Source organism: Agelaius tricolor, unplaced genomic scaffold, assembly GCF_023055355.1.
Source record: "Agelaius tricolor isolate 1412-34295 unplaced genomic scaffold, bAgeTri1.0.p SCAF_9, whole genome shotgun sequence".
Lineage (NCBI taxonomy): Eukaryota > Metazoa > Chordata > Aves > Passeriformes > Icteridae > Agelaius > Agelaius tricolor.
In genome coordinates, this window is record NW_027269269.1 from 8,470,255 (window position 1) to 8,484,126 (window position 13,872).

A 13,872-nucleotide genomic window follows, 5' to 3' on the forward strand; every position below is an offset into this window, starting at 1 on the left:
CAGCAAGGCGGACAAGGACTGCGGTCCCGGTACCGGCCCCGGGGGTCGCTGGGAGAATGCGCAGACCGCCCACCGGGACCACAGGCTTGTGGCTGCCCGTGGTTTGGCGGGCCAGTGCAGGCGTAGCGATCCACGCCCCGCTCAGGGATCCTAGCCGCTTCTCTAGAGTGTCTCTAAAAGGACGGAGCGCCTCCCGTCCCACCCAGCAGCTGCCCCTGAACTCCGCCACCGCTCGCGACTCTCGGCAGGCGGCTGTCCCAGCCCCGAACCCGCCTCCAGCGCTGACGGGACACCCAGCTGCCCCCCAGCTGTGGGCTGTGACTGCGCGGGTCCGAAAGGCCTGGAAGGGGTGGTGCTCCCCCGTTTATTTCGCTGCAAACGCAGAGCCGTAAGCAGCACGCGCGCGGCCCCCGCTCCGGCCGGGAAACGCACGCGGCAGCCCCGCCCTCCAGGGGGCGGGTCCCGCCGCGGCCCCGCCCCGGCGGCGCTACCACTTCCTGCCCGGCGCCGTCTGTGTCCGGGTCGTTCTCGCCGTTCTCTCCGCAGCCGATACCGCCCGCGCTCGCTCCCGCCCCCGGCACGACACCCGCTTCTGCGAACGGAGCGGCGGCGGCGTCTGCCCGCGGCGAGCGGGGGGCGGCAGCGCCCGGTGGGGCTGGGGAGGACCAGCAGGAACGGGGTCTCCTCTCGTTTCCTCACCGCCGGTCTCGGGAGGCGGCGGCGGCCAGGGGAAGCGAGCCCGGGGGGGCCTCGGCTGCGGGCCCCGGCAGCGGGGCGACCCCGCCCCGAGGCAGGACGATGCCGGTGAAGAAGAAGAGGAAGTCCTCGGGGGCGGCAGCGGCGGACGACACCGGCCTCAAGAAATGTAAACTCGGCAGGTACCGTCTCGCGGGGCGGCGGCCGGTGCCGGCGGGCACGTCCCGGGCCGCTCCTCCGCGGGCCCCGGGCTGCGGCGGCCGTGGGGCTCCCCGGGGCGGCGGGCGGGCCGTGTGGGGCCCGGCAGGGCCGCGGTCGTGCCGGGGGGCACGTCCGGTGCAGGTGCGGCGCTCGCTCGGCGTGCGGCCGCAGCGGCGGCGTGCGGCGTGGTCACGCCTCGGCGAGAAGTGCCACGGAACGGCTCCTGTTCCCGGCTGGCTTTGCCTTTGGCTCTACCTTAAGGGCCAGTTCTGGCATTTGTCCCCATATTCGTTCTATCTCCCTGGGGTAGGCGGCTCTCCTCACTTTAAGATTGCCAGTCCTCAGAGGGTCTGTGCTAAATCGTCGTTTCCTCTTTTTTTTTTTTTTTTTCTTTTTTATTTTCCCCTTTTTTTCTTCTTTTTAAGTTTTTGCTTTTTCGCAGTGAATTGGAAGGATTAGTCAGCACACTGGAAAACGAGCAGGAAAGGTTTCTCTAATAAATACAGGAGTCAGAAGCATCGTGTTCATTTACTACTATAAAAAGACCGCTTTATGCCGAGCTACCCAAAAGTTGGTGTTAGAATCATAAACCATTAGTGCGTAGTACAGTGTGGCTTTCCCGAAGTAACTGCCTGCTTCATCTCTTACACCTTGTTAAGTATGCGAGTAGAGCAGTAGTTACGACTAACGTCCTGAGGACATGAGGATACAAAGGACTTGCGAAATCCACACTACGGGAATGGCTATTGCAAAAAATTGTGGTGTATGGCCTTTCTCGTTGACTGGCCAAACTTGAGCTTAGAAGTACCCAGGCTCATATTTTATTATGACTGTTCATGTTGGGTAACCATTCTAGAGCTCACTTTTTGTAGTCATTGATGACCTTTTAGTTTCAATCTGTTATTCCTTGCCTATAAATCTCTTCTTGTGCCAGCATTATCCTCTGTACCACTCTAGTCCCTCATGGTTCTGCCTCAAAGTATATTTAGAGGGAACACTTCTGTTTTCTCATACTTTACTTTGTATCCTTCTAAAAACTAAGTTATTCTGGTTTGTAATACCAAATTTCAGTTTCCTTACTCATCTTAGCACTTGTTTGCATGTGTTCACTTTCAGTTTGTCTTTCTAGAACACTGTCAACCGAAATTTAGGATCTTAATTTCTTTTACTTAGTGTTTTTTAGCTTAGGAAAAGAAAAAAAAAAACACAGATTCTACAGGGAGCTGGTTGTTGGGCAGAAACTATGATGTCAGTGAGAGTTCATGCTAGGTGATCAGAAGATGCTAGATACACAAGCATTTTTGGCATTATGTTCTTACACAACAAGTTATTGGTAATATTCTTTAGTAAAATCAGTGATTACAAATAGATCTATGTTAATCTGGATAAAGCCAATAAGCAATAGCACACCATATGACTCTGCCTCTTTCTGGTGACTTGTGTTCCCAATGCCAGTTGGATGGATGGATGGATGGATGGATGGATGAATGTTTGTAGGACTCCTTTAATTCTAGCTTTCAGCACAGAATGCTTCTTCTTAAGAGTGTTGTGTTCTTTTCCAGTGAAGCTAAAAATGATACATGGGAGTTAAAGTTGTTCATCTCTCTCAGAATTGAGCTATTCCTCTCCTGCTTGACATTTTAATTTTAAAATTGCAGTGTGGGAGCTGCATAATTTTAAAGCCTCTCATATGATTAGTTCTCACCTCATTGTTAGAAATAACCTTAGCTTGTTTTAAAAGTCTGTAATTTGTGTTTGAAAGGAGGATGCATTGAAAAGGTGCTGCAGCTCCTTACTGACTGAAGGTGCCTTTGTGTAGTCGGTGTTTTTACTGGAAGAAATTCTGTGCATTCTTTTAATGGATGATGGATGGATGATGAATTAGAGAATTCACTTCCTAGGCAAACTGGGTTGTGTGTTACATAATGAAAACAATGATGGGGGGAAGCTCTGTGTGCTGAGCAGCTTCAGTCTTGCCACAGATTGCACACTGCTATTCTGGTATATGTACCAAATAGCTATAGAATTTGTAGATGCTTAATTACATGTATAATGTAAACCAATTGACCGGGTATTTTTCCCAGATTTGGATGGTTAACTATAAATAGCCTGACTTTTAAATATGTCAAACTCTGCAGCTTCTGTTGACCTTAATGGGATCTGTGCATGTTCAGCACTCTTCAAAATCAAGCTGCTTATTAGAGACCTAACATTAAATGCCTGTATGTATAAATAAAAATAGATAATGAGGCATTTGAATTACTGAGGAGTGATATTTTGGCCATCTGTGTGGGGTTTTTTTGTTTAATATCTACAAGATAAAAGTACTTCTGTATTTCAGGAAAAGTAATTGTTGTAATAAATCGAGCTATGAGATGATTGTAATCTAAAGGTAATTTTATGTACCAACAGCAGTTGAGGATGACACAGTTGCCTTTTATGAAATTCAGCATAACTCTAGATGTATACTGACCTCATTAAACAATTTAAGTAGATTCATAATGTTGTGTAATTTAATTTTTCCTGGTTTTCACATGTGTCATTAAAATAACACTGTTCATCCCTGTGTTTCTATTTGCTACTGCAGATCACAAGCATCTGGTAAAGTAATAAGTGGAGAGGAACATTTTTCAAGCAAAAAGTGCCTGGCTTGGTTTTATGAATATGCAGGTAATATGCAATGCATTCATGTTTTAAACTATATGATTTTGTTTTAAATAAAGCAGTACATAAAACGCTACTTGCATTTTGCTTTTTGTATGCTGATGTAGACATAAAAATATGTCCATATTTGCTTCCTTATAATGTGCACTTGAATGAGGAAAGCTTTGATTATTACATTCTTGGTATTTGTTCTTTTTGACTTAATTTTTGTTTAAGCTTTATAACTTTAAAATGAAACAACAATTATTGAGCAGTACAATGTTGAGCCAGGATATACTGAGTGATTCACTTCTTGCTTTGAAATTGTCAAGTAGAAGTCAGGACCTTGAGAGATAATTCAGATTGATGCTTATGTGTCTAACTATATCTTCTTTGTGATCGTATTGGAAGGGTAATGATATAGGTCATGATTTAAGCTCCTTGGATTTCTGTTTTACAAAACAAAATAGTAGAGGTTTATACTGGTTTTCCATCTGAGAATTTGTACTAATATTTTTTATATTCTAAATATCAATGTTTCATTCCAGAAGTATTTGAAGTAGTCTCTTTCAAACAACTCACAATTGCCATCAAATAGCTGCTTAAAGTGAATATGCAGTGTATATTGCTGCTATTTATTTACCAATTCTATGGTTTCTGAACTCAGGATTTCTGAATCGTTATTAATTTCTTGTCTGGTCACTACTTAAAGTCCATCATAGCTGGTTGGTGATTAAAACTCAATAATTGTCAGATCTTAGTATGGAGAGAGCTGCTGATTTATCTGCCAGCAGGTGTTTTGAGTATATTTATCAAGACTGATATTTTCCTTGCAGTCTTCACACCAATGAACTACTCTTGTTTATAGTAATCTGCTCTATACTTTAGGTTTGATGCATACTCCTCTGGAGTGGAGTCTTTTCTAGGGAAATAATAATTCAAAGTTAATTTTCTTGTGATAAATTTGTTTGCACATTCTTCAGAATTAATGTCTGTAAATTTTGGCTTTGTTATTGAGTCAAGAATTGAATGTAGGAGGTTATACTTTTAATTAACCAGCAATTAAAAAATGCCACATTTCCAGCATGAGCTAGAATTCCAGTTAAATTATATACAATAGAAGATAAAATGGTTCCATTAAAAGATAAAACTATACACATACTTAAAAGTGTATGAGTTTTATGTATGATTTCTGGACCAGAAACACTCATTCAAGCTTTTACTTGTCATTACCAGTGAACCCTTGTATGTGTTTCTCTTCATAACTTGCTGGGGTTTTTTTAAGAGTTTTCTATCTAACACTGTTTGGCCTTGCTTACCTAGACAAAGTGTCCTTTACAATATTTTTCAGGAGGTATGGATTCACAATGTTAAGTGTCAGTTGGATTTTATTTTTCTGCAGAAGTAGCCATTCTCAATAGGTTTTATTGACAATGTTCTTATCTCACAGTGAGTAGTTATTCAAAGCACATTATCCAAACTCTTAAAGAGGCTTCTGCTTACACTGACAGCAGATAAAGTGGAGACAGATTCATCAAGGACTCTGCCTATTATAAGTAGCAAAATTTGCCAAAAAGTTGTGAAGTGGTATGTTGTTTTGGAAACTAAAACCTTTGCCTTTTACATTAGTTCATACTCATTAAATGCTAATGTAGTGATCCAGGACACATTAAAATACTGTGTTGACAGGCCTTTTAATAATATTTGGCTGCCCAGTAGGAGTCATTTTTGGAGGCTTAGTCAAAATAACTGAAGCCAGAGAGATTAGAGGAACAAATGCCCTAGAGTGCGTGTCCATATGCACTCTTTAAAGGCACTATTTTGCTGCATTTTAGAGACTTCGCTGTTAAAATGGAGGAATGACAGCATAACACTAACTGTTGTGGTCCTAATCAATTTGTTTTCATTGCGGTCCTGAACCTTTTTTTTGCTTTGTATATGGCTAACATGCTCAGCATTTCTTCAATTTATTGTTTTCACTTTGTTTGTTTCACTCAGCATTGTAAAACTCATCTTACATTATTTATAGATTCACCCTCTGTGTTAGTGTAAACCCATAATGTTAGCACCATCGAAAGAATAATATCTGTAATAGTAGCTCAGACAGAATTAGATTTTTTTTGTTGGTGATAAGTAACTTCAGCAGAGAGTAGCAGTACCCAAATTGTGCTAAAACAATTCACTGCCACAGTTACTGGAGTTGAGCTGGTCATTAGGAAGCTCAATGGAGTCTTTTGAGAACTCAGATACAAAACTAAGATGCTTCATCTGCTATCATAGGGAGGCAGTGCACAGCACAAGCATTCTGGTGTAGCAGATACATGTCTACACAATTGCACTTGATAGAATAGGTCTTGCTTTAAAGCTACTTAATAGTGTAATTCAATGTTTTTCGAAATACTTTGGGTGCAATATAGCCTAATTATTGCTCATAACTCTTATGAGCAATGAATGTTGCTTGGATTTTTCACTCTGGTGTGGTTTTTGCTTTGAAGGTCCTGATGAAGTTGTAGGCCCTGAAGGAATGGAAAAATTCTGTGAAGACATCGGTGTTGAACCTGAAAATGTGAGTTTCTTTCATAGTGCTAATAACACCTAAGGGGATATTTGATAAGGTTAAATTCTGTGTATAACTCTTAACTCCACTAAGCAGAGAGTTTTTCATCTTCCTGCTTGTAGGAGCTGCTCTAAGATATTTCAGCTGAATACATCAGTTTTACTTGGCTGGCATGTGAGGTTTTTTGGGTGGGTTTATTTTAGTAATACTTAATTTTCAAAAATTGAAATTGAGGGAAAAATTGCATGTAGCTGAACTTTTTAATGGTAACAAATATGAAGACCAAGCACGTATCACAATTGCTAGAATGTTGGAATGCTTTAGAGTTTTGTTTTTGGACATTAGTAAATCAGCCTTTTCTTATGTACTGACTCCTTTTCCTCCCCTTATTTTTATTTTTGTTTCCCCTAGATTATTATGTTAGTTTTAGCCTGGAAACTAGAGGCTGAAAGCATGGGATTTTTTACCAAGGAAGAATGGTTAAAAGGAATGACCTCATTACAGTAAGAGTGTTTTTACATATCTAATAGAATGTTCTAATTTTATAATTGTACCTATAGCTTAACTATTCTTGTTCTGTTTCATGTATGTTGGAAATAAGACACAAAAAAGCTGGCTTTTAGTTCTTGTTTTGGTCCACAACTGCAAAATTAATCTGAGTTAACTCAAAGGATTAAATTATTGTCTAAACCTTGTTAAGTCAGGTTTTGATGTCTTCTTTTTCTTGAAACATATGTTAAAATACCATTCCATTTAGCAGATATAAATAAGTAGATCTGGAGATGCACATAAGCATATCTTAGCACTGATATTATGGAAAGATTTTACTGATTTCTGAGCTTTATAGATGAGGACTGCATGGATAGTAATTTTGGCTATTGGTGTTATTTATTAGATGCACATCAGAAGCCATGCTTAATGCTTAGGTTAAATAACACCTTTTCAATTTATAAATTAACTTCTTGCTCTTTCTGTCTGCATTTGGATTTTTGATTAGTTAATGCTCTGCCTTAAGAGATTATTTCTTACATTAAAGTAATCAGTTTTTTGTGAGGCTTGAGTCAGTTTTTACTTTTGTTCGTTCTTTGTGTAACTACTTATGGTACCCTAGTGTTTTAAGGGTGTCTTGTCTAATACACTGCATTTAATATTACAAATAGGGAACTACTCTTGCAGCTAGAGCAGAGTTCCCTGCCACTTGTGGATTGGTTTGGGAAATTGTATCGAGCATATACCCTCTGGTTACTTAAAACTCTGGAGTAAGTGACTCTGGACTGACTCTCAACTCTTACTTGATTTCGGATCAGGCTTCTCACAGTTGCCTTGATTATTTTGTGACTATCACCAGAAATTAAATTAGGAGTGGAAATTATTAAATTGCCTGAAATTCAGGGTGACAGATTAAATTCTGGGTGCATGATTTTTCAGATACAGTGAATGGGTATTGGTCACTTATCTGAAGTATTTAATTCTTACACCCAAATAGAAGCTTTCAAGAGTTAGCCAGTCTCACAGAATGCAAGCACAGACATGTACGAAATCAGTCACCTGTTCAGAGCCCACGTTTTAGACTTTGTTTCTAATAATTTGCTGACTAGAAATCTTCTGGTTCTTTTCAGAACAGAGCTGGTCATGCTGTAGTCTAAATGTGTATAATACTGAAAATAGGGGACTGCTGTGTGTTTTCATAGAAACAGACTTCTGGTGAGAGTGCTTGCATAAGCCTAAAGCAGTTGATGTGTATGTTTGCTCCCCCTGTTGCTCTCTAAAAAGCTGGCTGAGCAGCTGGGTGAAGCAGAGATGCTCACATAGCCTAGCTCAAGATCCATTGGCTAAAAAATACATGCAGGTTTTGGCTGGGAGTGAGCAAGCAACTCTGTGATGTTTAGCTGCCATCTGAGGTTAAACCATGATGAAAGAAAATACAAAGCTGTAGACTTGTGCTGTTGTTGCTTACTAGGAAGGGAGGATTATATTATGGGATTCCATCTGGAATGGGGTTATCTATTTTCTCTTGAAAGGCTGACAAGATTTTGAAGGAAAAGGGTTTTACACTTCAAACAGTAAAATATTATTGCATGCTTACACAGTTTATTTCTTTTCTTTGTAATTTTTGCATGAAGAAATAAGATTGAAATGCATTAAAACCCCAGAGTGTATTCCACATAGACTTCGGTATAGAATATTTATTTCAAAATACGTGAAATGTTACACAGGATAATTGCATGAACAGTGCTGGGTGGGATTCAGCTCAATAGTAAGATACCTAAATGTTTGGTTTATGTGCAAGAGCTGGATTTCTTAAACTCTTACTGCAATCTTTGGAGATCCAGTCAGTGTAATGGAGCCTAGGGAAATACCCAGTTTGCCCTAAGACCTAATGACTGGTCACCTCAATTGCTCCGAGAGGTTGCTTGGCTAGTCCTGTATGAATGGCAACACCTGAAGCTTAGGACATCCCTAATTGACAGATGGCAGCATTTGGGTGCCTGAATCTTGAAGTGACATTCTCTCTGCATATTGTTTTGTAATACACTGGTGAGGTTTGCTATTTATGAGAAAAATAAATGTGTGGTGAGGTAGATACTGTCAAAATTAAGGTAAATTCAACCTAAATATCATCTTATGAGACCTAAGCAACTTAGGCTGGGAGGTTTCCAGTATGTTATGTATGTGGGGTGTGGGGTGAATTCTGCCCCGTGTGTGTGCATATACATATATATGTATGTATATATGCAAGCTCTCTTCATGGCAGAGAGAATCAAGTACCTCTGCTAGGCCGATTATTTCATCCTTCTTAGGGTGAAATGTATGTAATAACCTTAAATGCTTTTGGTTTAATGTTTGTAAACATCTTACTGATTTTTCTTTTTAGTAAAAGACAAGTATATGTGAATAGCTATGAAATATAAAACATTGGACTATCTGAGTAGGAGTTAATGAATCATCAGTTTGTCCATGTTAGCTATGCCTCAGATCTCTCTATCTCAACAGAAATTAAAATACATTCAGTTTGTGGTTCTAATTTGAGTTTTGTTAAAAATGTGACATAGGGATGAGAAGAGAATGTAGTAAGCTAATGTCTAATTTTGTTGATCTTGAGGTAACTATTCAGTGCTATCTTTCAGTAAAGACAGTTTGAGAAATTGCATCTTTTTCTAGTATCTGTACAGGAGTTTAGTGTAAATTCACTTGTGCTAATTAATTAGAAGGTTTTTCTGGCTATTAGGAAGATTATTCCATGTATGGGTGACCTCAGTCATCTGTTTTATGGTGCAGCCACACAGGCAGCTGTGCCTCTGTAAAAGAGGAGTTTGACAACTCCTTGCCTATTTTTGGTAAGAAAGTCAGTGGCTAGGTACAGAAATAAACAGCTAAACCAAAACATGTCTGTGTGTCAGGATCCAGAGGTTGGTGCTGGTCTGAGCATGATCCATTTGGCTTTTTGGTTATAAATGCACTGATAATAAATTGCTTAGGAGTCATGATACTTAATTATTGTTCATTTTCATACCAACTTTTTCAAAAGAATAAATTGTGTATTAAAATACACATAGCCAATAGTATTGTAGACAATAGCTGGCATTTTACTTTGCACTTAGATTTATGATTATTTGAACAATTTTAACCAAGTAGTTTGCAAGAAATTTAAACATACTGAAATTTGAGTTTACCCATAATATGGTAAATAATCTATCAAATTATATTTAACAATGTGCGATAAACCCACTATAAATATTTTATATGTCACTAGTCCACTTAAAACTTGAGCATTTAAGTAGATTAAATAGGTAGATTTGTCCTCAGATGTGTCGAACATTCTGGTAGAAATATGAAGCTTTGAACAGTAGAAGAGATATGAATAAAAAACACAATGCCTTTCTAGCATAGCATAATGCCATTTTAAGGGTTAAATTGTAAAATGCAGACCAATTCGATGGCTGAAGACAAAAAAAAAAGTAATTTTATTTTTTGTTACATTTACTAAATCTCGTTTAACAAGAGTTCTTTTCAATTCGTTATATGGTTTATCACAGAATATACTAGTTGTCATCTGAATATGTTGCCTAATTAGCTAATAGTTTTATTTATTTAACAACAGTGTTGGCTAGGACTTAGTGCTGCTTTGGGTAGATGCTGCTAGGGACAAGAAATAATAAAGGGTTTCATCAGTTGGAATTGCTACATTTCTCTTGTCACAGTCTGAGAGACAGACTGACAGACAGCTGTGCATACACAGGCTGGCAGATCTGAGGAACAGGAAGTATCAGCTGTGGGCAAAGTACAGCATCAAAGCCCAGCATCTCAGCAGCCCTTGCTGGGGGCCTGTGTGACAAGTCCATGTGGAGCTGTTAGAGGTGCAAATGTATTCTCTGAGAGGCAGGCTGCTAAAAGGGGGACACATGACCAGAGGAAGTATTTATGTACAGCTGCATTTCTGAAAGTGTGCTCCTTCATGAAGGATACAAGGCAAGGCTGATTTTTTAATTTATTCTTTTTTATTCATGGCAGCTTTTTTATAAGAATAGAAGGTCCTGTTATAACTGTTCTATCGAGTGAGTATTTGCTGGAGGATTAGCAAAGTTAAATTGCATTCTCCTTTGGCATTGTTGGTGAATCTGACCCATTTTCTATTTCCTTGCTGAGTAAAGTACAAGGAGATCTTTCTGCCAAAGGGTTATTTTTGCCAAAGCTTTATCCTGTTGACTAGTGGGCCTGTATGTTCTCATACAGCCTTTGATTTTTTGGTTGAATAGTTACTGACTATTAATCAGGTGATTAATATTTTATCAGAGCTTGCATTTATCAGTCATAAAACATGAGCAGACTAGTATGTTTTGCAGAGTGCCTGCTCAATCCTGCCATTTGTAAACACACACTTGAAAACTACATGTTTAGGGTTTACATTTTCCCATTATTTACAGCTGGATTTTACTCCTTAATGCCCACTGAATGATGTTGTCTTCAAACATTCATAGTGATTGGTAGATAAGATACTGCTGGGTATGAATATAGATTACAGAGTTTGTAATTAAAAGACTATTATTTGAAATGTGAAGCATGCATTTCATATTATGTTGCTGATATATTTAAAACAAAAAACTTGCTTACAGAAGCCAGCATTCATCATTTCAGTAAGCTGCAAATATTGAGCATGTTCAAGATTCTTCAAGTCAGTTTCACAGTATTACTCCTGTATATCTAATGTGATTGCGTTTTGGCGATTTCAGGTTTTTGTGTTTGCTGGCATTTTTTTTGTTGTTGTTGTTGCCTGATGTTGTGTTTTGAACTCCTAATGTTCTGGTTTTGGTTTTTTGTTGTTTTTTTTTAAGGTGTGACTGTACAGAAAAATTACAGAGTAAATTTGACTTCTTACGGTCACAGTTGAATGACATTTCATCCTTTAAGAATATCTACAGATACGCCTTTGATTTTGCAAGGGTAAGATTGCTGAAATGTTAGGAAAGTTCTTACTTTTATTTATTCAACAAGCTTGTACTTGATTGGTTTCTGTGCTTTCTTTATTCAACCTTAGGAAAAAGACCAGCGAAGTCTTGATATTGATACTGCAAAGTCCATGTTAGCTCTTCTGCTCGGAAGAACTTGGCCACTGTTTTCAGTATTTTATCAATACCTGGAGGTACATGTTTCCTTGACTTTGTGAATGTTGGCATAGTAGTTGAACCGTTCTGTGAGAATATTGTGGGTTTTTAACTCAAAAATGTATCCATATTGCTCCCTTTACCTTGCTCAATGTGCTTATGAAACAGTGATGTTCTTGTATGCCTCACAATCCTTATCTTCCTCTCTATGCCCCAGCCCCTTTTCTTATCAAAGACAGCTAAAATTCCATCTTGGTTTTACTGTAAATCTAAATTTGAAAGTAAGTAGTAGAACCCCACTAGTCTATTCAGCTGCATCTGCACTGCATTTCAAGTTTGCTTTTTATGTTCTTATTATCAGAATGTATTGTACCCTGGAGAAAAGAAGATTTTTAATTTTTTTTTTAATAGTTCATTCTGAAAATACATCTGAGCTAGACATGCCCCACTTTAGGGCAAGGCAAAAATTTATCAGTTTTTGAAGCTTAGAGGGATGACTTAACTGATTTCCAGGTTTTGGGGAATTTGATTCTGTTCTGATCTTCCAAGAAATCATTTCATATTGTTTCATAACTACAAAATATGTTCATGTGTAGTATTTTTAAAAATGGAAAATCAAGTCATAGCCATTGTTACCTATTAAATAGTTTGTTAGGAACTTATTGAAGATAAAAAGATAAATGCGATGCAGGAGTACCAAATGCCACTTGACATTTTAATATTTTGAAATTGCTTTTCCTAGCAATCGAAGTATAGAGTTATGAACAAGGATCAGTGGTACAATGTACTAGAGTTCAGCAGAACTGTCCATGCAGATCTTAGCAACTATGATGAAGATGGTGCATGTAAGTATTCTTAATGTTTTGCTTATTCAAATATTGGCAGAGAATTTTAAAATTGCATAAAACAAATTTCTATTAGAGAAACAATACTGTAAGGTATTTTTTTTCCAACAATGAATACAAAAACAGCCCTGATAACCATCCATCTTCAAGCTGCAGTTATTAATTTTTCCTACTTGTTTATCAGGGGTATAGTATGTAAATAGTATGATGATTTACTTGAGCCAGCTTGTATTCAGTGAGAATCTAGTGAAGGTGCTTGCTGCATGCAACTGTAGACTTGCAAGTAGAATTATGAACAGCAAACTCTCATTTTGTACTAATATATAATAAACCATATATAATAAACCGTAGCTTAACAATTTTTGCCTACCTGCTGGTACTTGGGGCTGAACTTTCCACCTGGCTCGTAGTCAATCATGCCATGACTGAATTGCCTAAGTCCCATTTTGGTCCATGTTGTAATTATTCACAATTTTGAAAACTTTGGAAAGAAGGAATTAGTTGTGCTGTTTGCAAGATTTGTAAGATTATTTTTATACCTTCCATTCAGTTCACTCCACCTGTCAGATATCGGGAACAATTTTTTCCATAAAATGGGAGTTTTTTTCACTTTTTGTCATGCTTGGATTGGAATGATTGTACTAATCTGAGTATTTTACCATGGGATTGCCATGGATGTTTCCTAGAACAGTAGTTTTAAACCCTCATACTGAAAATGAAGGTGTTTGAAAGACATTGCCAATTATAACTCCAAGTTTTGTGTTTGCAGGGCCTGTACTTCTGGATGAATTTGTTGAATGGCAGAAAGTTCGTCAAGCGTCATAGCAAGAATTCAAAAGAAAATGCAAAAGTTTTTTTTTGATGCCCGCCTGTACACAAAGTAATGAGAAAAACAAAGGATTGCATTTTCATTCATAAGAAAGACTTTACAGTATTTTTTTTTTCCTTTTTTAAGGAGACTTTTTCTTGTTACATGTGATATGGGCATTGAACCACACCTCTTCTGAGACTGAAAGTTGGAGTTCTTGTTTTGAGTCTTATGTTTATAGCATTTCTTTCAGAACAATAAAGATTCAGATTTGTGACAAAGGCCTAAAAGTGAAGGATGTCCCTTGAATGTGAGTGTGGTGTCTGTTTTTAAAACCAAATCTATAAGATATCTTTCTCAGAAGTGCCCTTTGCTATGAATTTTTGAAGACCTTAAAATGCTTAATTGGCGCTGTTGCTTGCTGTTGGTGTGATTGTCTGTGTGGCAGATGTTAGAAAGAATGACTGATTTTGGAAGCCCTGGGTGGGAGTGTGCTAATTTATGTAGTAAGTATTGGTC

General features: G+C 38.6%; 1 protein-coding gene across 1 annotated transcript; it reads left to right on the plus strand.

Annotated features, from left to right (window-relative positions):
- Positions 1–548: 548 nt before the first annotated feature.
- DCUN1D5 (defective in cullin neddylation 1 domain containing 5) lies at positions 549–13,648 on the plus strand. Its single transcript, XM_071434191.1, has 8 exons — positions 549–878; positions 3,485–3,567; positions 6,036–6,106; positions 6,509–6,600; positions 11,431–11,539; positions 11,634–11,738; positions 12,443–12,545; positions 13,315–13,648. Exons 1-8 carry the CDS (start codon positions 799–801, stop codon positions 13,368–13,370), a joined length of 699 nt encoding a protein of 232 aa, XP_071290292.1. The 5' UTR covers positions 549–798; the 3' UTR covers positions 13,371–13,648.
- The last annotated feature ends 224 nt before the right edge of the window (positions 13,649–13,872 follow it).